This window comes from Trachinotus anak, unplaced genomic scaffold (genome assembly GCF_046630095.1).
Source record: "Trachinotus anak isolate AG129_WGS33_773 ecotype Australia unplaced genomic scaffold, CSIRO_AGI_Tana_v1 ptg000013l, whole genome shotgun sequence".
NCBI lineage: Eukaryota > Metazoa > Chordata > Actinopteri > Carangiformes > Carangidae > Trachinotus > Trachinotus anak.
The window spans coordinates 7,483,623-7,511,569 of NW_027273864.1; the positions used below are offsets into that span (position 1 = coordinate 7,483,623).

General features: G+C 44.9%; 1 protein-coding gene across 5 annotated transcripts in view; it reads right to left on the minus strand.

Moving 5' to 3' along the window:
• Positions 1-290: 290 nt before the first annotated feature.
• arhgap46a (Rho GTPase activating protein 46a) overlaps positions 291-27,947 on the minus strand; it is a 32,265-nt gene continuing 4,608 nt past the window's right edge. For 3 of the 5 annotated variants that reach the window (XM_071493357.1, XM_071493360.1, XM_071493361.1), the window contains exons 2-10: positions 20,600-21,106; positions 10,648-12,088; positions 7,532-8,195; positions 7,183-7,275; positions 4,487-4,560; positions 3,981-4,180; positions 3,210-3,301; positions 2,948-3,117; positions 291-2,228 (exon numbers count right to left, since the gene is read on the minus strand). In XM_071493357.1, the coding sequence (XP_071349458.1) occupies positions 2,034-2,228; positions 2,948-3,117; positions 3,210-3,301; positions 3,981-4,180; positions 4,487-4,560; positions 7,183-7,275; positions 7,532-8,195; positions 10,648-12,088; positions 20,600-21,106 (3,436 nt within the window). In that variant the 3' untranslated portion in view covers positions 291-2,033. Of the gene's footprint in view, positions 2,229-2,947; positions 3,118-3,209; positions 3,302-3,980; positions 4,181-4,486; positions 4,561-7,182; positions 7,276-7,531; positions 8,196-10,647; positions 12,089-13,169; positions 13,379-20,599; positions 21,107-27,947 lie in introns of those variants that run through there. The other 2 variants (XM_071493358.1, XM_071493362.1) reach the window with 2 other exon arrangements.

Consider the following 27,947-nt stretch of genomic DNA (forward strand, 5'->3'; position numbering starts at 1 on the left):
TTTTTTCCAAAACTGAAAACTTGGAAAAAGTTTTACATTTACGTAAAAAATTTATTAGAAAGAGATGGTGAAAGCCTGTAGCCATACAAGCTGGGTGAGAGGAGTAATGATGCACTTAGAGTTAGAGAAAATAATATTTTCATTAAAAGGACAAAGGTAAAATCTAAACATACATTTATGACTTAAATTTGCTGCATGTCACCCCTCCTCTCATTTCCTGTCTCCTCTCTGCTGTCCACAACCAAAATAAAGGCAAGAATATCCAAAAAATAAAGACAAGGCATCCGATCTACAATTGAACAAACCTTTATTTATGGACAGTCATTCCATATTTTAACAAGAAGGTATGGAAACACACATGTACATACATGGAAAGTGGTTTGAATCGGTCCTGTGTTCAAAAGGCAGGTGGTTACAGCAGAGAAATGAACAGTTAATTACATCAACACGTTTTTTATTGCTCTTTACAGCAACGTTTAACTTCACCCTTAACCTGGATCATTAGATTACACTTAAGGAGAGTTAATACTATTTACACAATGAATTTATTTACATCAACGGGACAAAGAGCTTAATCTACATTCTCATAGTGCTTGACAGTTAAAAGTTACTCCATTCTCAGTACAGGGGTTTGTGGTAGATGAATCAAATGTGAGCGTCTGTGATGGAGGCCATGTACAGTTATCACAACCAACACCCGTTTTATCATAAGACCTGAGCCAAAAAAAACATACGCACCACAAACAAAAGAGAACACAATTCCAATTGAAAGACATGTTATAGATAACAGAGAGAGAGTATTAGTTGAATAACCAGCCTCACACATCAGTATGACATAAAGTCTAATTACAACACTCGTCTGGTTTCAGTTGAGTGTTTAGAGTCAGGAAATCAAAGCACTTCCAAGTTTATTTGCTTAGAAAATCGCCACCATCCATTACAAAGAGCTTTCCGCACATCCTTCCAGTTTGTGCTGTGAAACAAAGACTCTGTACTCTTGTCAAGATTGTTGTGGCAGCGCTGCTTCTTGTATCTCGTAAAATGAAATACGAGGAGGCCGGCTATCAGCGCAACTACTCAAAACAGCACAGGCAAGCTTATTAATAAGACACCATTACAAGAGTTCTTTTACTTTTCATATTTTCAATTTTCTGTACATGATAAAAGAAGGCTGTGTCTTTTGTTCACACTCTGACAGTCACACACACACTTGAATGAAACCAGGGCCAAAAAAAAAAGAAAGAAGCACAGCATCAACACTGCTGCCTTAAGTGTTTTTGTGCAAGTGAATATTTCTGAAGTAAATACTGTAAGACTCTCACTTTGCACAGCCCAGTTGTCCAATGTGACTGTAATACTACGCATTGAGTAAGAAATGAATCAGTAAATCTGTTTTCATATGCAGCGGTTAGAAAACACAGTCATTAAAAAGAACCGTCACTGTGGATCTTAGTATCAAAAAACACAGTGAAAGCTCAGGTGATGTGAATTGTCTCTCAGCATCAAAGCAGGAGGCCATAAAGGCCCAGAGTCAAAGCTGTTTTCACACCACTTGTGTTGTACGAGGTGTAATATGTCACCTTGAGAGTTTCCAGTGTGGTCTGAGCAGAGACAGTGTTTATGCATGATTGTAAATGCGTTACTGGAGATTCAAAAGGGCTGATCCAGCACGCGAGGTGGTTTACAGTAGCCCCTTTTAAACAGAGATCCTGCTATATTGCCGTTAAGAAGACCCCGTCATTATGCCGCCTTTGCTTGTTCACACTGAATCAACCAAAGCCGGCATATTGCTGCCCCAGTGTGTAATTTTAGATAGCCTGGCAGCAGTGTCCGTGTCTGTCCCGCAACGCCGGCTCTTCCTTTTTCACAGACGTGGATCCGGCTCTGTGGCTCTACCTCCACGGCCGGAGGTAAATAAAGGCAGAACAACAATGCTCCCCCCATTCCATGTTTGTACCTTTTATACAGAACGGTGAGGTGGAATAAAGGCGCAACATTCCCACCTTGAACAGGCTGTGTAAGAAGGTTAGTGTCTATACCACCCCTTCGATGAAACTGGTGTCCAGGTGAACAATGAGCATCCTCAGGAAGGACATCTCCTTGCGTGTGTTCTCAAAAATGATTCGCGGATCGTCAGATTGGCATCTGAGGCAGTTGGGGGCCATCACCATGGCCAGGTTGTTCACATCCATCTTGGTTATAGCCACATTGGATGGCTGAGCGAACACCTGCAGAATAATCAGGACATAAGGAGAGAGGAAGCAGTGAGCAAGGCAGAGTGTGCAGACAGACCTTTGACCTGCAGTGAGGAACACATAAGTCACACTCAGTTACATAAAAGGAGTAAATGATTAATACTTCCATTTCCTAATCCGCTTCAGCTGAGGTTTGTTTTCCGTGTAGGTTTTAGTTTGAAATTAGTTTTTGTTTTGTAGAGTTGTGGGGTTTATTTTTATTATTTTTTTTTAAGTATCAGGATTTTCATCCACAGCAGAAATTTTGCATGTATTTTTCTTAAAAATAACAGTCAGTAAAACAGCCAGAATCATTTAACATTGCACATTTTAAAACACAACATGAAATTAAATAAGAGATTAAGAAGATTAAAACTAAAATAACTTCACATGCAGACTGACTTGTAGACTTCATATTAACTATTGTCATTAAGTTTGAGTCAAGTTGTGAATTCATGTTTTTCATTTTTGAAAAGTGAGGTATTTTTGGATTAGTTTTAGTTTGCATTAATTATCTTACTTTCAGGGCTGAATACAATATAATCAATGTTTCTGTGACAAAGGTGACATACTGCTTCATCATCATTAACGGAGAAGAAAAATAAAGTGGCCAAAACCTTGTACAGATTTACTGATAGTTGTGTTAGTGGGATAGGGACCCTGGTAGAGCTGTGTTTGAGAGGACTTTAGATCTATAGCAACATGCTGGCTACCTGCAGGAAGTGGATGAAGTAGCAGAGCACCAGTCTGTTGAGCTCAGGCAGAGACTGCACCACAGCGATGGCCGCCACTGGGTCGTCACAGTTACTGACGCACTGCTTGTAGAAGTTCATGGGGATGAGTGGTTCCTCCAGCTCACGATACCATAGCTTCATCAGAGAGGCTGCACAAAATGAGCACACTCTTTAATTAGCATGTTCAAACACCACACGTGCATGCAGACACACAAAAACATATAACAGCTCCTTCCCTCACCAGGAACGTTGGGGTCAGAGAGATTTTCTGGGATCCTCCACTGGTCTACCTGAAGCTTCAGTGCATTCACTTCATCAATGTCTCCAGGCACTCTGAGGGTAAAACACAACACGACAGTTACACTCAGTGGCCACAAGAGGGTCCTCTACTTCTATCCTTCCTCATAATCCATGCCCTGTGGCAAATCCATTACAAGTGCACACTCAATTGGCTTCAAATGTGGCTTGGTGACTGAAAATACTCTGTTCTTTGTTTGCAGTACCTTTAGAACAAAACAAAACCAGAGCAAACATAATGTAACCAAAAAAAAACACGGTTTAGGAAAGTCCCGTTGTAGGAGCGGGCTTTTACAGGGAGATCTGTATATACTACATCTGACGAAAAGGAACCAATCTCTAAACATATCAAGATGGTACAGAATGACATTTGGTAGAGAAAGTCCTACACAAACACACTGTTGTGAAGCTCCCACGTGCTTGTAAGCTTGAGCAGTAATGTAAACACATATTATGAAGTATAAAATTAAACAGAGCTCTGGAGCAAAGCAGAGCTGTGTTTGTTCTGCTGTCTGTTCTGTGTACTGTACACAGAGAGAGCCTACTTTGAAATAAGGGGATGCAGGAGACCACACACACTTGTTTATATACACTATACATACAATACAGCACACACACATGCAGTACATAAGATCCCCTTCTAATTTTCTAGGCTCCCCATCTCTCACACTGCTCAAGCTGAGGCATGCAATTAGTTGAGATAGGTCTGTCTTACCTGAAGATGCCCTCTGTCTGAGCCCCGCCCAGAGCCAGGACATACTGGGAAAGCTGAACCTGCACCCAGGGCAGTTTCCTGTCTGGGAAGAGCTCGCTCTGCCTCTCCATCACCTCCTCAAGAGAACTGCCGAACAGGGAGGGGGTGATAATGGCCCGTCTACTGTGGTCGATCTCCTCTAAGGTGGGCTTGCGTAGTCCCTGCAGGGGTGAGAGGTAAAGAAAGGGGAGATTTACTACCTGGTTATGTCAGGGACTATGATAATAATCAAGGCTGTGTCTGCAGCTGTGCTGCCATGACTGGGTCCGTGTTTATGTCTCTGCCTGCGACTGTGCCAGTGGGCCTGTAATTATGTCTCCCTCTGTGACAGTATCTAGGATGACTCAGATGCGAATCACTACTTTCACACAGATGCATCCTATTTTTATGATGTGGAAATGAAATATTTTGATGGCATGTGCAACATCTAAAGCTTAAGTCCTTCTTTTTTTAGTCCTCTCGCTCACCTTTTTTCCACCAGTGATTGCCACCTTCTGCAGTTTCCGATGGCAGAACTTGGCATATGTGCTGATAGGCAGGCCTGTAGGGTGACAGAAGAGGCAAATTCAGGGCTGAGGAGCAATGAAACCCAAGTTTACAAAAAACACCATGCACACCCTTGATATATCCTCAAAGACCCAAAGTAAAACCCTTAAGTATCAGGTATTACTGAGCACACATAATAATAAATTATTTCAATTCTTTCTCACAAACATGACAAGCAGTGGTGTTTTTCCCACAGGTGTTAGAAAGAGTATGAGAGGCTGGCAGTGGTAATTGGAGAGACATGTTGACAGTGTGATTCTGGCATATGGGGATTAGAGCAGGCCTGGCTAAACTGTCAGGCTGAGGGAAGATTTACTCCTGTTGAACAAAAGCTTTAGAGACAGGATCCAGCCTACACATCCAACGTTCAGGTGATTCATCAGCATACACAGACATAAAGGCCTCCGGAGAAAATGAGAAACCCAGAGGCTCCCTGTCTGCTACCTGCCCTATGTAGCTACTCTAGGGCCCAGATCTATGTCAGCAGTGAACTACATTAGAGGAGGCAGGATGTACCTCAAGAGACTCAGGCAGCAGAAGAACCTGATGTCCTGGAAAAAAAAAATCCCTACAAATACTGCGCACTTCTCATCCTTCTCACCCAAACTAAAAGCACAAATAAAGCCTTGCCTGTTAGGTCATTATGTGTGCTTATAAAAAGGACGCATCTTTCACTTCTTTCATTTCTAGTTCACACCAAACACGAAGATCTCATGGGGTCCATTCCCGTTCCCAGAATCTCCACTGTCAGGCACCTGAACCAGGGCCAGATGGACAAACTTACTGATGGGAGTTCAAAAAGTAAACACTTTCCAGCATGTTCTCTACAGTCAAAGCCTCCTGATTTATAGCAAACAGGTGACTCCCATGCACACTCACAACTCCTGCTAAACTGACCAAATTTGACTATAATTATGTCTAATTAGAGAGATCATACCAATAATTTGGCCTTGATCTTGGCAAAGACATACTTTTTTCCCAGGGCTCCCAACATAAGGAACTTACTAGGAGAAAAGTGAGAGTGCAGAGCCCCTTGCTGCAGCGTGAAAAAGCAATTGGACAAAACTGGTCGTCTATATTTACACCAAGTTTGAAGGCATGAAAACAACAACAACAACAACCAGGCAACCAAAGCCCAGGAGAAATACGAGCTCATTAGGAGCTTGAGTGCACTGCTCCAGGCAGAGAACGGCATGACACCTGTCTACACATGGGCTGCAGCTAAACTTAACAAAAACATGAAGCCATTAAAGGATGTTGAGGAGACAACTCCAGTCGCATCCTGGTTATTGTTTTTGAGATGCTAATCCAAGTGCTGTCTGAAACCAACCCACCCCAGGCTCCAAGAAGTCCATTTCTGAGCCCAGGCCAGGTCTGGCCTGACAAGAGGCCTCTAGTTCAGTTCCCACATGTGACTCCCACTCCTGCTGCTTGCAGCTGCTTGTTGCTCTGGTCAGACACAATGTACGTGTTCCAGCTCCTCTATCATCAGGAAAACAGCAGCTTTCATTATGCTGTTTTGGTACATATGAGACCCTTTTTCTTGTTGTTGGCTTTCGTCAAGATTCCTCCCTCTAAAGACTTTTACAGTTAGTCAGAATTGTTCAGTAGGCCTTCTCTGTGACCTCCTAGTCAGTTGGAGTATTTCCAGCATAAAGCACTGAGTCTGAGTCACTCAAGTACAATGTGTGAGGCCGCTGCTGTGGTGTCTAGTGTGAGGCGATTGGGTGACATCATCATCAGAGCTGGCAGTGCGGTCTGCTCTAATGAGGGCACGTGCCGATGAGTAGGTATCCTCTTAAATGGCTGTCTGACATGCGAGTGGCCAGAGAAACCACTCATATGACTCACAGTGTGGTCCATTGTATGCATACAGAACCTTCTGACATTTTCATCCTACATAATTTTTTTCAGTTCAAGTTTCTGTGAAATCCATTCATTGTGTCTGCAAGTACACCAGCATGTACTCATCTGACAAACTGCACAGTGCTGAATTTTCCATCCCACTCAGACTGGTCACTCTACAGGGAGCGATATGTCTGATTTGTAATGGCTTGCGTAGCTTACAGACTCTAGACAGTTTTTGAAGAGAGTAGAAAAACATCTTTGAGACTCCCTCCCCTACCTACTTCATGCTCTGTCAAACAGATAAGCTTGTACAAATGAGAAATAAGGAGGATCCAATGTTCTTAAAAGGAGCTATTTGCTAGTTTTGCTATTGCTACACAGCCAACGTCAGCATTCTGTCATTGCGTTTACAATACAAGAGGTTATAATACGCCCTCTGAGCTTCTTCAAGGCAGACTGGACGCCACATTGACTCAGTATTGGAGACAGTCCGGCTGGACCAGAGCTAGCTGGTTAGCATGCTAACTTCAGCAGAGGAAAATAAGTTATAGAAATAGAAACAAAACACAAAAGTTGCTTTCCTGCGCTGGAGACAGCTATTGGTGAGTAAAGGAATGAAGTTTGATGCTGAACTTCCAACATTTCCACTAGACTGGTAAGTATACAGCTGGTAATGAAAACGTCAGCAATAGTTATAGCAAAACTTACAAATCACTCCTTTGGAGGGATATTTTGGACTGAAGAGCACATAAATGAACAAAAGATTTACCCTCTTCCTCCTCTGTGTTCTGTTTACGCTTCTTTCTGGACTTTGAATTCTTCTTCAGCTTTAGCTCCTGCTGTTCCAATATGAACTGAGTCACTATGAAACAGAGAAAGTAGAAATGGTCAAATTTCTGATGGTCAGTCAGATAAACACAAGGCCGAAAATCAGATTATTGGACTTATTAAAGATAACATTGTACACTATCATGATCGTACTGACGAAATTAAATTACAATTTGACAGAATAATAGAGAGGATTAATTTAAAAAAGAGATATCATTCTGTCCTACATAGATCTTTCTGCTGACGATCAGACAACACAGGGAGGTATAGAAGAAAGAAAGGTGACCCACCCTGTTGCTCAGTCTGAGACTCACATTTCTTGTCGCTGGTGGGCTCCGTGTGCCTCTGGATGTAGCCCTCCAGGTAGCAGCGGAACTTGGGTGAGGGGGCAAAGAATGCCAAGCTGACAGCCATCAGCTCCCAGCCTGCCGCTAAGCTTCTGGGGCTGGCATTGCCCGTGGTCTGCCTCACCAGCTGCACATACAGCTCGTCCCGCAGCCCTGGCATGTCCCAGCACTTAGTGACGATGAGCAGGGCGCAGTGACGTCGGTCCAGGCGGGAAGGTCTGTCTCCCATGTAGGCCTGCACCAGCTTGAACATCTCGCAGGCCTCCTTCCTGACAGCTCGGTTACTGGTGACAAGCATGGGCTTTTTGATGGATCCACGGTTCCACGACAGCATGTTGGCGATGGAGACACGGCGACGGAACAGGCCTTGCTTGTGCATGTTGAGGTGCTTGCTGGCCCAATCCTCCATGCCCATGTCGGGAGGTGGGGGCTGCCGCAGGGTGGCGTAGGAGAGCTGGTAGGAGGATCCTCCTGCTCTTCCTCCTGCCCCATCACCTCCCTCTCTGTCATGGTTGGCAGGGCGGTGGGGGCCCAGGGAAGCGGTCCGCCCATCTACCATGCCTTTCTTTCGGCTCTCCAACTGAGCCTGCAGCTCTAGGGTGCCTGCCTGCAGGGGAACAAGAGGTGGACATGAGATAGAGAAGAAGAGTTGTACAGAGGAAGAGGAGGGGGGAGGGCAGAAGAAGACGAGACAGAGGGGGTGAGGCAAAAATGCAGCAGAGGTACAAACTCTGTGTATGTGTGCAGCTGCAGAGTCTCCGATGAGCTGTGCTGCGGTCCGCCTACTGTGCTCTGCTCTGCAGTGCTGGGGCTTGAGGGGAAATTGTTGCAGGATCTGCACATTAATTTCCTAATGCCAAAAAAGAATGGTACTGGGAAAAAAATCTCTCCAAATCCTCACGAACCCTGGTCTCAGCAGCAGGTGAGCAGATAGTGGCAACAAGCCCTTCTTACCCCGTCCCTCCCTATACCAGGCTCGGTTCCCCTAGAAAACCAAAGTTATGCTCTACACAAGACCTCCCTGTGATCCCTGCGGTGGAGTTTATGACCATAAGGAGCACCTCAGCTCCCTTAAGAGGGAAAGCCAGTAATCCAGATACACTCCGCAAACAGCCAGGAACAACACGAAACTCAAGCCAGAATCAAAGCTAAAGTTTACTAATGGAACATAAAACGCGTTGACATCAAAATGCATCTTTCCAGTGAGACCCTGATGTAATATATAGCTGAAGGGTGCCAGACAAGCTGGATTTTAGATTTTGGTTTCTCAGTCAAATGGAGCAGATCTGAGGTTTGGCTTGGGAGAGTCTATACAGTCTTATTGAGCCGATGTTTGGGTGAGTGACAGAGGTCAGTGCCAGAAGATCAAATGCAACAAAGAACATGCTTAACTAAGGAATGGGACTTATACTGTACAACTTCTACTTCAGGTAAATTACCCAGATATCGCACAGATGCACCAGCACAGGGTGGTAATTTAGTTTTACTATAGATTAGGACACAACAGTGAAACAGTGGAAAATGCTGTCAGCTTAAAAAAACATGAATTATCCATGGTCTTTGTGGAAATGGTCAGAGTTTCAGATCATCCTTTGAAGTTAGTTCAAATGTCTTTCAACAAGAACAAATATGGAAAATGTAGAGCTGCTCATACATAGCAAGCCATAATCTGTGAGTGTGTGAGTGATATAACAGCAGGACTGAAGAACATTCCAGGACAGACTTAGGGGGCCTGCTCAGTGCTCCTTGGCTGTTGTCGAACATGCTAGAGCTACAGTGGTACCAGTAAGCCTTGGTACCAGCCTGCCTCCCCCTTCCTCCTCATCTCCCTGCCAAACCTGGGCCATATGGGCCACAGCGGCCCTCCTTCCTGACCAAGGGAAGCCATGTCCTGAATCGCTCTGGTCTGGCATGGGCCCCAGATGCCCAAGCACAGAGCTGGCATATGAGTATACAGTACCTGCAGTGCGGGGCAGATGGATGGTGGTAAGAGGATGACAGATAATGCTGGGACTGTGGCCATTATAGTCAGCGGTGCTCTGCCTGCCCACTGCCTAATATCCTAGGGACATTTACGCTTTCAAGATTGGAATGTAAGAGGCATTACTCACAAAATGGTCTGTGTTCCTTTCAAAGAGACAGATTAGCCTCACTGTTTTGATCCCAGAGCTCCCTGTTGAATCAAACATTCATAGCTGCAGAGGTGCTGAGGGACTGCTTCTGAAAACAGCACTATAATGTATGGCGGCATGGGGTGTGATTCTGTTGCAAGAGGGGATTTGGAGATTAGAAATAACAGAACTTGGAATTGGCTCCACATGCTGCTACTTATATAACTGTGTTCAGAAGTCAAATAGGTCTTTCATCTTCGGTCATGTGTACCTTTTGCAGGGATCCTTGATGTCACGATTAGCCATCAACATGGTCCATCCATGTGTATCTATTTGTATTTTAGTGGTCTGCAAAGTCAAAATCCAACAAAATCTATTGTGCCATTTAGAGTTTCTAAAAACCTGATCTGCCCCAATAGTCAAGAGGAATATTTCTGCTCAGCCAAACAATCTTCATGTTCATTGAAGTGGACATGTCCATTCTTCCACTCACAGCTCCCTCTGGACTAGACACACTCACCAATATAGCAGCTAGAAATTCCCATAATATGCAGATGTTTTATTCAGGCATTGACTCGGCCTTATTTAACACAATGAAAATGAATTCTTCTCTAATCTGATAGTGAACCTGGAGAGACATCAGTAATCAGAGCACTTCCAGACCAAATAAAGCTGAATCCAAGAAAACCCGCCGAGGTAAACAGACCACACAACAACACAGACACAGCTGAGGTCTTAATCAGACAGGGAGGTATCATAACATTAGATTAGCTATGAAGTATTCTCTTACAGTCTCTGTTTTTTTATTAACAACAATTTAACTTTTCAGGCTCTCAGGCACTTTGCCTCTTTCTCTCTCACACAGACACAAACACACACACACGCGCACACACACGCACACACACACACACACACACACACACACACACACACACGGAGTGGGGTTACCTGGGAGGGCGGTCCTGGGGTCTCTGGTGAGGAAAGGCTGGCTTGGCTATTCACGTTCATCTCCAGGGTGTCCACCTTTTCATATGTCCTTTTTTGCCTCCCTGGTATCTCCAGAGGTGTCAGGGCAGGGTTGCCATGGTTACCAGCCCTATTCAGTGACCGTGGAGCCCCAGTGAGGTCTTCTCGTGATGCACACCTGCCTGCTGACCCACCTCCCCCTCCTCCATACCACCTGAGTGAGTCAGCAGGGGAGCGTGTTCTCGGTATGACAACCCTCTCCCCCATCTCTGGGTCCAGTCCTGCTCTCACTTCCCTCATGGTGTTGGAGCGACTCACCACTTCCCTCATCTCGGCCATTAGCCTCTCATTGAGGGCACACAGCTCCCCGCTGCTGCCTACTGACCCTGGCCTGCCTCCTGCACCACTGCCAGCTCCTACCCTCCTCCTGCTTTTTCTTCTCAGACTTGGGGAGGGCCCAGTGGAGTAACCAGAGTCTTGATAGTTTGCTGTGGCCTGTGGCGTCGATGAGGGGAAATCCTGCGAGGCCTGGCTGCCTTGCCTGCTGTGTCGTGCCTCCATGGCACGCTGCACAGTGGCCTCCAGGACACGCCAGCTTTGTTTCTTGTCCAGTGTACTTGGGCCCGGGGTCCCTGGCTCTCTGTCCCTCAACTGGCCTCGGGGTTGGGGCAAAGAGTGGGCCTGGGGCTGGGGGTGTGGCTGAGGCTGGGTCAAGACATGATCCGGCCTGGAGGTAGGGGAAGGAGTACGTGTGGGTACAGGAGAGCCAGATAGAAGCCCCTGTTTGGGGTCAACATTGACCATATGCTTGATGCACTCCAGACCAGCTGGGCTGTAGTCAGATGCAGAAGGATTCCTCCTGTGCCTGGACCCTGAATGAGATGGACCAGGGTGTTGGAGGTGTCTGGGCTTCTGAAGGCTATGGGTAGGTGTCAGGCGAGACAGAGGTTGTCCGTTGTACAGGTGTGCTCCCTCTACCTCCATGTCTATAGGGGGTTCATCATATATGGGACTGTCTGAAACTGGCTCATCATAGATTGGGGCAGTGCAACCATACTGGGGGGAGACGGGGCGTGGTGTGCTGGTCTGTGACCTGTGAAGGAGCGGACTGGGGTGGCTGCTGTCTGATGTCACCAAACAGAAGCTGCCATTGCTAGCTTTTCTCAGGTGATGGGCCTGACGCGTGTCAGCTGCCATTTTACCAGATGGAGCAGTTTTATATCCTTGGGTGGAGCTTAAGTGTCCTCCTTGGGCCTTGTTGCTGGAGGGGTGCAGGGTGAAGGTGTTGGCTTTGTTGTGGGTGCTGTGCTGGAGATGCTGCTGCTGCAGGGCTGGGCTGGGCTGGCTACGGCTCATGCTGTTCACCTTCACCAACATGGCTGCCTTCGAACCAGGTGCAGGCTGCCATCTTTGAGAAGCATCCCTGATAAAGAAAAAAACATGAGCAGAATTATTTTGACACCAGTCAAAGCAACAAAGTAACTGTTAAGTCTGAATAAACATAGAAAAGTCAACAGACAATACCATAAAAAGACCATAATCATATTCAATCATACACAGGCATGAAGCCATTCGTTATATTTAATCTATTTTAGAAAATCCAAGGCTGACAGGGCTGAGAAAATCAGCAACAATCCACAAATTCTTCTCCAAACATTTCACTGACCTCCAAAGACTTCACTCCATTTTTAGTCTGGCAGTCATAATAGCCTTGTCAAACCCAAGAGACAATAACTCCAGTGTGTGTTGTGTGACCCAAGGGCCTAAAAATACTGAGTGACTGAACACAACACAACACAACACACTGAAACCCATCCATAGTTCCTCCTAACAAGTGTGACAAGAGCTCTGGATGATATACATATGGCAATGCTATATATACCATTTGATGGCTGTATGTGTGTGAAGCAGCTACTGTTGGGTCATGTGGCATAAAAGTCTGTCATTTGAATCAGTGAATGAACAATCGGGCAGCAAACCAGCAGGCCACATGAAAAGAGGTTGATCTGAGAGAAGTCAGGATTGTAGTAGTTCACAGCTGAGAAGATCTTTGCCCAGGTCCAAAGGTTAATTCTTCTCCTTTTGGTTGGGTGGCTGGGCTAACTTCAAACCCAATGGACCACTGCTAATCCCAGCAACTTAAAACAATCTGGAATCAATCTGGTCACGCTGCTATGGTCTGCTGCCCTCCACTCCACTGTTGCCTCATAATCTTCCCATGCAATCAGTAATTTTCATTCCTCAACTGATCAAGAACTTGCCCTCTTAAACCAGTGTTGTCTAAAGCAGGCATTACTGCACATACGCATGGCCACAGTTGGTGGCTTGCCTGAGTAAGACACATGTGATGCAGTACAGAATATTCAAGTTCAATGTACTTTGTTGCTTAATCAAAGGTCAAACAGGTAAATAAGTTTCAAGGCAGGCAAAGGAGACTTACTGTGCCTCCCTCCAAAGTCTACTGAACATTCAGTGGGGTAATTAATTAGATCAAAGCTGCTCACCTTCTGTCCTTGTAAATCCAAACACAAACAGAGCCATGTACAGCCACAGCTAGTGTTCAAAGGCTTCCCTTTTCCAAGAGCACTAAGACTCTGCTGAGAGTCAGGCTGTAATGGCAGGAAGAGGACGCAGGGGGAGGAGAGAAAGAGGCGGAGTGACCCCCCTCTTCCCCCCAACATCTCTCTGGAACAATGCTGAAACAATTCCCCTGAGGTCCTCAGGCCAACGGCAAACTTCCTTTAGTCCTCTCTCTCTCAGGACCCTGTACCACCTCCAGTCTATAGAGTGAGTCACACCACCTCAGCGGTTTGAATGTAAACAGGCTCTCATCTTCTAACGGTCCCACAGATTCACCATCCAAGCAGGGCCTACAAACAGCTGGGTCTCAGCCACCTGGCACAGCACCAGGACAGCCTATCACAACCACTTTTGTTGGGAATGCTCCAAGTCCCCTGCCTCACCGAGACCAATCAAGACCGTTTACTGCCTAAATAACAGATAACACATACAACACACACAGACAGACAGACACGTGTGAAGACAAGAAGATCTGATGAATGGGATTCATCCCAAACCACCACTGTTTAGTTGTTACAAGCAAGCGTGAGTGTGTAAGGTTATACGGGGGGGGGTTGATAGATGACAGCTGTAAACGTGAGAAGCCACTGTTTGTACTCTTTGAAACAGTGTATGTTTTCTCACCCTGGTCTTGTCAAGCAGGAGGCGGTGGTACAAATGCTACAAAATCATTCCCACCTCAGCAGCTGACACACAGCTGACTGTTTAGCACCAGTTTGCTACAGCAGGAACAGTTCACACATGAAACATCAAGGCTTTTCATTTAATTGGACGACCAAGGAACACGGCGGACCTCACACACTGAACCACAATAATCAAATTCTTCTTCTATTATCCACAAACAAATCAAACCTTGTTGTTCACACACAAAAAAATATCTATGGATTCATGAAACAACTGACTATAAAAAAACACAAATCTGTCTCTTCTGTTCTTGGTGGCTGGGGTGATGTTCTTTATGAGGACCGACCCTGAAATGGTAGTGACCACTACTTCCTGTCTGAGGAGGTCTTGCAGAGGGTTGGAGAGAGAGCTTCCCCATATGTAGCACAAACAGGAAATGCCTAATGTAATGTTCACACACTGCACAGGGCGGAAGTCTGGGCTAAATCTTAATCATAGGGGGCTTATATGTAGCTTTACAAAATGCTTGACTTTATATATCAGTAATTCTATATCCTTGGACAGAAGTATCCCTTGAGATGTCCAAAAAATACAACACTGGTCTATATTATTTCTTCTTGTCCATACAAACCCTAAATTACATCTTATGATGATTTTAGTAACAACACTAAACAGACTATTCTTCAGGGACTGAAACAGAGTATGTTCACAGGCCTGTGAGGAGCACCCTGCTAAGTTCAGCTCACAGCGCTGGGACAGAAGGATTTTGTCAGGCTTTGTCTCTGTTGTTTGCCTCCCATTGTCCCAGTCAGGCTCAGCAAAGGTCTAGCATGTTCACCCCCTCCAGCACTGGCACATTATGTTAGATGTCAGCAGGGAGTGTGGTGTGATGATCGTCACCATCACACGGGGGCCAGTAGCCAACTCCAACAGTAATGCTGTACAGTGTCTTCGATCTCCCTCTAAAGCCTCTAATCCCATTATCCAGCTAGAACAACTCTCATATTAGTAAACCCGGGGTCAACCAAATAAAGTATGATTACAAACTCTAGACCAAAAGAGAGATGAGGGCAGAACAGAAAACACAACTGGCCTAGAGTGGGGAGACATTTGGTGAGGGAAGGGGGGTGGGGGGGTGAAGGAGAACAGAGCTAGAGACAAGAGAGCAGGGTGTGAGCATGTGTAAATGAGAAGGGGTGGGGATTAGTCGTGGGAGAGTGCAGCAAGGGAATGAGCGGGAATGCTGGCATTCCTCAGGGCCCATTCAGGGGCCTCTGTGGCAGTGTGGGGAGCCTCAACACAATGCGTGGCTGTGCCATCGTCACGGAGACGCCTCCCTCAACGACAGCAATGGAGTGCAAAGAAAAAAAGGGGGGCAGGGAAGAAACTGAACCTGAAAGAGCCATCTTCAACCCCCAGATACAGTCAGGCAAACAGGCAGGCTCTTGCGTAACACTGAACAGGCCTGGACTTTTTTGCAATCATAATGAAAGTTGTTTGGAAAGGGTGTGTTGCCTGCTAGTAGTCTGCCTGTCAGGTGTTTGTTGAATGTTAGCTGAAGGAGAGGATTATACACAGCAATTTATCACAGAGGTTAAAGGAGACATGATAATTATCACTGGGAGTGTAAGAATTTTTCTAAATCTCTTGCTGCTTGCAATAAGATATTCTCCATTTCAACTATTTTTCAAGCATGCATGATTAGACACACAGAGTGCATGTGCACACACCTATTGCACGCTCAGACTGACACTTACAAACCCCTTCATTCAGAACCTAGAGCTAGCATGTAAGACCTTTAGGAAGACAGAAAAATGTAAGATCAAATGAAGTTAGAGGCCCTTTGGACACCAATGGGATAATCTGATTGGTCTCTGGGGCAGCAAATCAACTTAACAGTCAGCAAATTTCAATTAGTCTCAGCAGCGCTGGAGTCTCACACCCACAAACGCAGTCTCAGATAACTCTGTCACTGCTCTGAATATTCGTGTGGTCAGGCCATCTCAGGAGCCAACTAAATACACTCCTGTCAGCAGATGTTCTGTTTCTTGTTTCTTTCCTGCCTGGAATAACTGTTGTTGGAAAAGTCATCAGCTGAGTCACTTTGGCGGATAGGGATATGGATTTGGAAGTTCTTAAATTTACCCCCTGGGAATAGTGGGGTCTGAAAAACAGGGGTTATTATTAACGTTGGCTGGAAAGGAAGAGGAAATGAGGTCGCACAGGCCAAGCTTCTGCTACACAAACACCTCAGAGCACGGACCAATGGGATCACTGCGATTTGCGTAGAGGAAGGAAACTGAAAAAACAAAGAGGATTCACGAGGACAATGTCATATCTACTTCGTCAACATTCAAAACTGATTCTTCCTCTCACTTTTATCATAAAAATATGAAGCAGGAGCATAAAACGGTGGGCTTGGGGCAAAGCTAGTAGCCCCCTATTTCCTGTAAGACACCTCCAGAGAACCAGCTGTCCTGCAACAGCTGAAGTGATGCACCTCCTTTATCTGAGCCAAGATGTCTACCAGCTGTGCATGTCTGTGCCTCTCACAGCCCGACCCTGTGAGGAGGGCTGGGATGGGCCAGAGGACAGCCACTAGGATCATTTTGAAGGGACAGGATAAAACCAAACCCAACTAGATTCCAGAGAGACCCGCCTCTGGAATTTGAAAGTGTATCTGCAACACTTCTCATCCTACTATAGCACACTGTTTGGCTGAGATGATGAAAACTGGATCCTCTTCTCACACACACACACCACCAATAATGTCTCTTCATGCTGTGAGTCAGCTGAAGCAGCAAGCCTGAAGCCAGTTCACATGTGGTGCCATTGCTTCTTCATGAAAACATTGTGGATATTCCACCACGCCACACCAGAGAGAAGTTAACTGTGAAGCAGTGTTTCAATGACATCTAAAATAAAACAAGGTTTTGGATGCTCTGCTTCAGAGAGACACATAAAACTGTAGCTCTGTAATCTAGTTCTTGACACTACCATAAACTTTGCATTTATGAGAAAGACGTGCAGAGGAACAGCAAAGAGATAAAAACAAAAAAAGGACATTGTCACTGCTAACCAGACCAAAGCAGTAAGGCACATCATGAGTTCAAACTGCAACTTTTTGCGAAGCAAAAGAAAAACTTAATTATCATGAGCAGAGTTAAAACACCATCTGGAAGGAGATGAAAAATGAGTTTACCACAACAGGAGTGTAGAGATAAAACAAGTCTTTCCAGTGTGTGTAAAAATGCTGTGGCTACGTCCTCAGACTGGCGGGAGATGAAAAGCATGAGAGGCTTGTGCTCTTGCAGTAAACATGCCGACAATGTGTGACTCATTAAAAACTTAAAAACTTTATCTACCTCGTAAGACGCCCCCTCATTTCCTACATAAACTGACTGGTGATTTCTCTTAGATGACTCACAGTAAGACAGTCACAAGTATATCAGGGGAAGCCTGTTTTCATTTGGCGTTTTATACTTTTCCTTTCATGAGCACAGTTTATTGAAAATTCCCCAAAATAGAAACTGAAATAGAAATTAAGAGACAATGTTTTCAATTCAGTTTTTTAGCTGTGTAGTCAGACACTTGTCATTTTGCAGAGTTTCCTACATTTGCCCTTTACCTTCCGTAAAATACATCTAAATTCAAACCCACATCCCTTTAACTACACTTGTTGCACACTCATATAAAGCTAGCTATCTTGTCTCCTCTTTAATGTGAATCCTTGGTATAAAGACACACAAAAATAAACAAGGTAACAATCGAGACAGAGTTGAGTTCACTTAAATAGTGATACACAAACATCTGTGTAAGCTTTGTGAATCTTTTTAAAAGGAATCCAGAGCTGAAAATCAGGAAAGGCGAGTTTTGAGCATCTAATGTCAGCATGACTGACTTAGATTGAATGCTGGTGCGCCGCTATATCATTACAGGGCTAAATGAGAGGGCACATACAAGTCATTTGGTGTTCTTCACCATTCAGCATACCTAGACTTCCTGCTTAGAGAAAGCTCTCAGTTGACCCTGGGGGACAACTGGCTTTAAGTGAGGGCCTTTGTTCCTTTTAGTGGTCCATTATACTCCTCAGGCCAGCCCATAAGACAAAAGAATAATGTGACCCTGATGTGAACCACCTTGGGTCAGTGCTGGGTTGTCTTACTCCATGCTGCTGTGCATCCTCAGCAGACTTTTAACATCCACTCAACCTCAGCAGGGTTCTGTAACTTTCGAGCTCTGTGCAAAGGAGCCCACACACTGTGAAGATGGGCATACACACAAATCACACATTATCTATGGTGAAAACCCCCCAGATGTTACCTGGTTGATGTCTACAACACACAGACAAACTCTAGCACTGAAAGGTGGATGAAATTCGATACAGATGTTACAAGCTAGTTGATCTGTAACACCTTTAGTTCCTACAGAATGGAAAGAGATCAGTTGGCTTCAGTTTCCTGTGCTCACAACCACATGTGACTGACATGTTTACCCCTGGAGGCCACGGTACTTCCCTGATGAGCTCCACAGGCTCAAAGTATCCAGAAATTCCCAGGACATGTGATAAGACTTGGCCAATGAGTAACAGATTTGGCAATCAAGTTGAGTGTAGTCATATGTCTACACTTCCTACACTCATATACATGGACAAATAAAGATATATCTTTAAAAAGAGAGGGAGAGACAGACAGAGAAAGGAAGCTGCATCAACCAACCAGCGCTTAGAATAACACAAAGGGTGTGTTGTGTGAAAACTTTGGAAACTCTTTTTATCTATTATGAACAGAAATATTAATAGCCCAAAAGAAAAGGAAACTGGTGTTGGAAGAACTGGGATAGTCCCATCGGCACAGAGAACAGCATTGTTTTTCAGGTCAGAAGTTAATAACATTTCATGTCTGTTGAAATTACACTCACAGGAAAAAAAAGGAGGGAAAAAGAACATGTGAAGACATGTCCACAATAGCTGAGACATTCAAACCAAACATTGAGGAATTCGAAACAATGAAATGCCCCATTACTCTAAAAGGAACGAAAAAAAGTTGTGAACAGAAGTTGTATGATAAAAAAACAGGAAGACCACTATGTTGTCCTGAAAGCCTGTAACACTCCTCTGCTCTGGGTGGGACAGGACAATTAGCTAACCTCAAACCACTATGACCAACTCTTCACTTAAACTTTCTCCGTTGCTCTGACTCATTGATCTTTGTCATTATCAGTAAGGCGGGCCACTAACTGAAAACAAGTATGTCTCTGAGTTTGTTTTCAACAATTTTGTGCTGTCACATTCAACCCCCTCTGTGCATTTTGAGGTGGCTTCCAATTACATGGTGAGCATATGAGGGGCCATATGGCTCAGAAGGGTATCAAGCCTCAGTGGTTTAAAAGTTCCATTTTACACAGACTATTCAAGGTGGAAATGCTGCAGTTTCATTCTGCTTTGCTGTGCTGTGTAAAAGGTACGAACAAGGGGCGGGGGGCGTTGTTGTTGCATGGCCTGACAGTCAACGCTGTTGTGTTACACATCACTGCTCTGATTCGGGCTGGCATGCTATGTTAAAAAAAAAAAAAAATCACACAGTGGTAACATTATGCCTGCTTTGTTTGGTTCAGTGTAAACAAGCAAAGGCAGCATAATGAGGGGTCTTCTTAAAAGCAATATAGTGGGATATCAACTCCTCAGCCTTCCTATGGGGAACACAGCTGGCCATTGTTTTAAGGGAAGACAAAAAATTTTCTGGGAAAAGTTGAGTCACTGGGGCAGAGTGGGACCCTGTGTGTGGGCAGTTTTAACACACACCAGGAAACACAGCAGGGTTCCACAACAACCATGGCTGACCAATTAGTTTCCCCTCCACTATTGCGCAATTCAAAAGGATCAGGGGGTTAGAGGATGGCCAAGGTGAGGTACAAGAAGAGCCAGGAGTAACCTGAGAGCCAGAGTGACCATGGCAGAGCCTCTGAAAACCAGCAGGGTCTGCCTCGTTTATAGGCAGCTGGAATGTAAAGGTTCTGCTTGTTATTAACCACAGACAACACTCTCTCACATGCCTCTCATGCATGCACATTTAATCTCTCACCCATAAGAGGCGTTACAGTCTTTGATGGCCTGGGGCCTAGATTTGTTTTAGGAAAATGAAATGAGCAGAGGGGCAGTGTGGAGCAGGGTGGTAGTGAGTACACAGAGGGACACTAAGACAGCCTCAGTGGCCCTGTGCCAGGGGATACAGAAGTGGCATGTCTGGAATCTGGCTTGGAGGGAAGAGATGGTGGTTTGGACGAGGCCACAACGCCAAGCACATGATGGTGTCTCTGAAGGAGTTACTGTTAGGGGCCGTTCTGCACCAGTAACCCTAGCGTGAGCAGGGGAAATGCCGTGCTCTGTAATATAACTGACCATTCTCTCCATTTGGTAGCGATTTGCTGAAATGGCTGAGCACAGTTCACAGGCAATAGTATGGAAACATGGGACATATGGAATGTTCAGATAAGTGAGAATGAAAATAAAAAAGCAGTTTGAGTTCAGCTCGAGTGGTCAAAAGTCAAAATAATCCTGCGTGTTCTCATGGCAGAAGCATTTGAAAGTCATTACAACTCACTATACCACATGCTGCGATGACTATCACATTTCCCCACTTTTCTCCTGGTAATACGATCCACTAATGATTAAGCACAATTCTCTTTCCAGATTTACTGTAGAAGCTACTGGAGGTTTGGGCAGGCTCACCTCTGTGGGTCTTTGCTGCCATCTGTGCTGTGTTCGATGCTGCTTCCGTCTCCCTGCGATCTGCTGTCTACTGCTGGGTCCATCTCGGGGTTGGCAGTCTCCTCGCTGGTCTCCAAGGCTCTGGGAATAGGGTTGTCTCCATCCTGCTTGGGCAGTGGGGTGCAGCGCCCCTGGCTCCCTACACTGCTGATACTCCCTGTGGTCCCATGATGATGCCTGTCCACGCCCCCTCCAGTCCGCTTGGCCTCACTACTTCGCTTCATGGCCTGGAGTTGGGAGAGGGGCACTATATCGGCTCCCTGGGGTCGATGCCAGACTGTGCGGCGACCAGTAGAGTTGTAGTAGTAGAAGCGGCCACTGTGAGGGTCAAACAGCTCCCACCACTGGTTACCGTCTGCCTGCCGGACAGGAACGCTTGGAGGGGGATCCCAGCCGCACTCACCAGTTGTCAAGTTCACGTACATACGCTCATGGGAGCGTGGCTCCAGGATCTCCACCCAATCAGAGCTGAATGAGAAGAAACAAGACAAAGGGTAAAGTGCTGCTTGCATCCGAAAATGACAACACATTACTTAGCAACAGGATACGATGATGCACTAGAGGCCACGGTTACGCCTGACTAATAATCGACTCAAGAAGCAGTAAACAACTCACACTGCTTGACAGACTGAAAGGCTCAAAAATGTCCTCTTGACCATATGGAGAGAGTGTCAATGTTTGGGTCCCCTACATGTATCCATCTGTATGTGTGTGTGTTGGAAGTGATGTCATCTCTATGGTAGGCAATGGAACGGCAGGAGTGATGGCGTGTATGTGTGTTTCCTGAATAAGGAGACAGGTGGACACACTCAGTGAGACAGCAGGTATGGAGTCAGCAGGGCCCAAAGAGAACCATCCGCTCTGAGTGCTACTAATGCAAAAACCACAGAGCTTAACTACAATCACTGGGTGACAGCAGCCAGCTCAGCACAACACACAGAGACAATAAAACAAGAGACAGTGGAGAGGGGGGGTGCAAAAAGAGAGAGAGAGAGGGGCAGTGAGCAAAACAGAGAAAAAGGCAACCCAGCTGACAACCCAGCAGAAAGGTACGCAGGATAAAAGTGTTGTAGCTAACTACATAAAAAAAATCAGGGTCAATAAATACATGTGACAAATAAGCAAGGACTGCGGTTTGCTGGTATATTTAGGTCAGGCTACCCTTTAGTAGGTTCAATTATGACTCCTTTGATCTAGTTCTCTAATGCAGGCCTTAACTGTGACAGAAAATCCATGTGGGAACACTGCAAACAGCCAACCAGAGTCCTTTATCCAGGCTCAGCATCACAGTAGATGTCTACATCAGAGCCAGAGGACGGACTCAAAATATCCAATAAATCACAACACTCCCTTCTCTTCTCTTGTAATGACCACTTGAGGGTCCTGGCAAGGCCAGGTCTTTTCTCTTGCTTTGTATCCCACCCAAATCCAGACTAGAATCTCTGAAAGAAAAGTGCCAGTGGGGAGGAATTAGTGTCACAAGAATCTGCCATAGGTTTGGACATTTTCCCAGCTTTCTCAGGACAGAAAAGCTTTTCTTCTCCCTGTCATGGTTGTTTGTTGTAGGAGCCTTCAGTCCAGGCTACCTGTGATGATCACAAGAGACACAAAGCTTAGCAAGGATAAGAGTGCCAAGAAATAGACACGTTCGTTTCTCATGTGCCTTCCAAATCAACCCTGTGTGTACCCCCGGCTTCAGAAATAGACATAGAGGAGTGTGGTGCCAGTCAGGTCTTGCAGGGTTACAATGTCACTCCTGGCTACAACTCGCTGGGAACAACAGCTGTTCTTCCTTTTAACAGCAAAGCCTTGAGTAATTTTGCTGTACCTGTTCATCACGTATTTAGTATCAACCTGAATTTCTTTTATGTGCTGCCAGCACCAGCTCCCAGCTCCCCACAGGTTAATTTAACAGCCAGGTTAACATAGAAAAAACATGGAGAGGATATAGGAACTTGCTACATACTATCTACCCATGTGTCCCACTGCGCTATGCTGGGAAGCCATCTGGTCCAGTCCCTCACACCAGGCAAGCAGCCCTGACCTTAGTGGACTCAACATGTATGGTGTTTTTATACTGTGTTTTGAACCCACCTGAGAAGGCAAGGAGATGAGAAGGGAAATTTGGAGAAAAAAAGTGTCAAAGTGTCAAAAAAATGTTGAATGTCGAAGTGAGAATGTTTATTTGTGTCCCAGGGCTTGGATTCAGTATAGCAGAGAAGTGTTTACAGTCTGAGTACTCACAAAGAGAGAGGCCCCACACATGAGGCCCCAACTATAAGAAGATGACTTTCAGAGTGATTAGATCCACAACACTTAATGGGCGGGGAGCCTAGCAAATGGGACATTCAAAGCGGAGGCCAAACAGTCAATACAACCCCACACATACCACAGCCTTTATCCTTTCACTGCTCCTGGCCTCAAAGAGAGCCCTTCCCACACTGAGAAACTGATCCCTCCACGTTGCCTTCCTTGTTATTACGGTCTGTGTTTGCCATCACTCTCTGTAAATGCAGTGTTTGTATCTGAATCCAAATGAACCAATTCCTTTACAAACAGAAAGCTCAGGCTCCCATCATTTCACACCAGTGATGACGCTGAGAAAACTAGCACAGACTTTAAACATGCTGCACGGTGTCCGGTACACCCCAACAGGAAACCAGGGTTTGAGGGTCAACTGTGGAGGCCATGGCTGACGAGTTTAGCAGCACGGGGTGTAGTGGTTGCATAAGGACTGTTCCCTCTAGGTAAATATACAGCAGTTAGAGCTGAGAGCCAGCCTGCTGAGCTCTGTTGACACGACCAGATAAGCAGCAAGATGGACCGGTGTTCAGGTACTGAAATTCCTGGAACATCACTCAAACAACATGTGAGAGACTACATGGGTTTTTTTCTTATACAAAGGAACTGGTCTTCTGCTGAATCTACCATGACTGAGGTCTAAACACTATTTCTCCACATTTACAATGAAACTTTATCTATTTATTCCCACCATGATTACATTACCTTGACTATCAAAATTAGATAAAAGTAACTCAATTGCCTGAAATGGACGAACTAAAATTTTAATGAGCAGGATTCTATTTGCTATATGTTTCTGCTGAAAAGTCACTGTCTGTTATACCACGTAAAGGAACTTATGCCTACTCAGCTTTAGGCAATTCCCTGACTTGCCAAGCAGGCACAAAAGTATAGTGCAGCACTCCAAACAACCAAGGCAGTCTGCCTCATGCTGCAAATGCTCATAAATGGTTTGGAATGTAGTCTGCACCAGCTCAGCGATGTTTAACTCCAACAGAAATGTTTTATATTGATCTAAAATTAACTTGTTACACACAAGGTCCTATGAGTGAAGGACACAGCACCTGATTTACCTCTAGAGAAACTCAATCTAATTGAAACCAACTCATATGCCAGAGACCCATGTTAGGAGTTTGTGCAGTCCTTTGCTGCTTTCAATAAACACATGAACATAGAGAGTTGTCGGATTTTACAGATTCCACTAGAAATAACTATAACAAATAATACTCTTCTGAATTTAAATGATACGTTTCTTCTTTTTGTGGAAGCTATTTTCCAGCAGTGCCCCTTATTGAGAATTTCCTTTAATTTTTCTTCAAACCTCCATTGTTTAATTAGACTCTTAAGAACATAACAGGGGTTTGTCATTCACCTGATGATATCAGACAGATCTGTGTCAAAAAACTGTCAGTTGGAAAGTTACCAGTTTGGAAACTTGTGTATGTAATCCAATGGGCTCTTTACTCTTGTGTGTAATAACACACTCTTTGCTCTCCCATGGCACACTGGGTCTTTGTCTCCCATTTGGGTCAAGGAGATGCTTCAGCAGCCTATGATTATTCCACAGCGACTAAAAATAAAGCTCGTCAAATTGTAAAAAAATCTGTGCAAACAAAGGCCACCAATGAGACGAAGAGGTCAAAACTGACACATGCACACACAGAAACATAAAGACATGCACACAAGCACACCTTCTTTAACCATCTTGTTAGTCCCAGTCCCAATGTGCCAGAGGTCTCCTTCTGAAGGAGAAATACTTCATCTGTCTTCCATGATTTACAGTCAGCTCCAAAAATAACTAGAACTCAGAGCGGTTTCCCAGAGCAAAGGAAACAACAGAATATAGCTCATGGAATCTGCCCCATTGTTCGTAGCCAACGCCAGAGTGTAAATGGCACTTTTCCCAGCAACAGTAAACATAGAGGACTGGACAATACATTCACTAGAAATAGGCCAACATACAGCCTCGTGTCATTGTCCTGCTTTGGCTTTCACATAAACTCAAATATCAATGCAGTTGTTGATTTCATCAAAAAGATAAACCTTACAGAGAGAAAAAAAGCATAGAGTTTTGACTAAACTATAGCAGCAGTGTTTCATCAGATAGTCTAGTAATGGCTGAAATGCAGCTTTATGCTTCAGTGCCACTGTGGCATTTCTGATGACAGATAGCACGCCTTCAGGAGCTGAGCCAAACAGGGGGTATAACTGCAATCATTTGTCCATAAATTTGTTCGGGTGAGATGAACTGACAAAACCAGCAAGCCACTTAAACTCCCATTTACCATTTAGTACCCTTGTAAGGTAGCCTCTCACCTTTTCCAACAACAGACTACACTGAGCTGTAGCTTGTGACTGTCCCTCGTGGACTGAGCCAGGCTGAGTTCTCACACAGGGCCTGCCATTCATCTAGGAAACCTTAGCACTCTGTTCACCAGGCAGAGCAACAAGTGCCAAGGTCCACCCTGGATGATATATTTACAGAACTGCTGTTTCCTATTTAGAGACATAAAAACAGCCTTTCTCCTCAGATACTGGCCTTAAAATAAGTCATCACTCATGGGAGATGGGGGAATGTATACTCACCTTGCTGCACAGGTAAAAAAATGTGGCAACAATCAGAAACCAGTGGTAATTTGCTCTCACAGAGACAAGTAGAGGCCTGAACCTCAATATAATACAAGGAATGATCTGCCCAAAGCAGACTGTTTGTGTATAAAGCATGTACAAAGTCTATTCAGGATGGCTGCTAGGCAACCTGCTTATCTAAATATTGTAAAACAAGAGCAGGGACACTGAGCGACTACTGAGTACTTGGCAGCAGTTCCAGTAGCTTTGACTAAGGAAGAGCGTAACCATAAACCTGGCATGTTGAGTGCTGTGGCTATGGTCCCCTGAACTGGAGTAAGGAGGGCAGCAGCTCTAGTGTACGTAAGCCCATCAGCAGCACTGCACAGACAAGGCTGCACTGAAACCAACTGAGAGGCTCACATTAAAAAATAAAAATAAAAAATAAAAAACAATACCTGGATTTACTTTCCACTTCAAAATTTAAACAGCATCGATAGTTTTCTGCATGTATGCAATTTTCTTCTTACATAGTTGAGTCAGAATATTTGATCACCGTTTTTTATTATTATTTATTTATTATTTATTTATACGTGTGCGCACATGCTTCGACCTAGCTGACAGTTACCCCCAGAAAGTCTCAGCACACTGGAGCTAAGGGATATAAAAAATGATGGGTCAGCTTGGGATATATTTTTCTATTGCCAGTACTTACTGATCATGAAGACCAGGATCAGGTTTGAGAGAGGCTGCTATCCTCATCAGAGGTATAATTCAGCGTTTACAAAGTCACGTTTGTTTCCTGGAAGCCACTGAACCAAATATTTCTGCTGGAAACAGAGCCGGGACGAGGTGTATATGAGTTGTCACTGTGCAGGATGCGTGAGCAGGCTCCTACACCCCACCCAGGCGTCCAGAACAAGGGGATGGTGCACATGTTTCAGATGACAAAAAAAACCAAAAAAAAACCTGCACCTGTCATGGCATACACGCATTCTTTGGTCCTTTTGTGTAACACCTCCCGTTACTGGCAAGTTACCAGGGTTAGAGGTCAGTCAAACTCACGGCACAATTGATGTGTGTGTGTGTGTGTGTGCCGCATTTAATTTAACAACAAACTAACCAGCATACAGACCGCTGAGTCTGTTACAGAGTAATGGACTTCTGAGAGGTGACTTGGCATTCATCCCCACAGAAACCCTCATAAAGTTAATGCTACGGGTCAGGATGCTGTATATTTATCTTGCTCTCTGACTTGATGTGCTTTGTAAACAAGACCCACAGGGCAGCACAGTGCCTGTCTTGTTTGCTCTTTTACCCCTTGTTAGAATTTCTACAGGTGAATTTATCATTCTAATACCTCTATAACAGCAAAGGAGGTGTGAAAATCAATGGACAAGAATTCTGGATGATCAATGAGACCTGGAATGGATGACTTTTGTAATTTTTCTTTTCATATTAATTTGAAAATACATGTTTTTTCTCTCCATTTTTAGCCTTTCATCAACACTAAACCACAAACAACAGAGCTTTCAAATTGTTGTTGAACACTCTTGAAATTAAACAGCAGGCTGCAGCTGAACTGAGAGAGGTAAAATGGACTTTTTGAAAACACTGACAACTTTGCAAGCATTTTAAATATTATATACATATACACACACACACACACACACACACATATATATATATATGCTCTTCAACTAGTTGTCATGGAGAGAGTTGGAATTGACAGAAATATGATTTTTGCATTTTTTTTTTTTTTTTGGGGGGGGGGCTTTTTGTGCCTTTATGATAGATCAGTGGAGACTGACAGGAAAGGGGGTAGAGAGAGGGGAATGACATGCAGGAAAGAGTCAGACCAATCAGGAGTCGAACCGGTGACTGCCTGCTAAGAGCGTCTTGCGCTCATACATGGTACGCGCCCTAACCACTCGACTACCGGGCCGCCCCAGACTTTTGCATTTTGATGTGGATTGAAAACACATATTCTGAGTTTTCAGATTGAATAACATGGCCTCAAACAGGTTCATACCTTTTTTCTCTGCACCCTTCCTCCCCCTTTCCCCTCTTCCTTCCACCCCTCAGCAACAGTTGTCAGTGTCCATTCCTCACTCTCCATGTGCTGACATTGGCAAACGATTCCAGGGGTCGTCTTTCACGGCGAAACACGTCAGGCATGATGGGGCTGGACTTATGTTAGCCGGCCTAGGCACCAGTGTGGCAGTTTGCCAAGGAGGGGAGGAGAGGTAAAGCACTTTAAGACCAAACAGCCGGGCAGCCACATGCCTGGCAGAAAGAAAAAGGCTAGGATGGGAGGATAAAGATGAACAGAGGGGGAGACTCCTGAGCTCACCCTGTCACCTGACTCGCCTCCAAAAGGCCTGCATGGATAAGACACGCACAAGCTGTTGATACTGAGGATGACCGTTTGGTTACAACG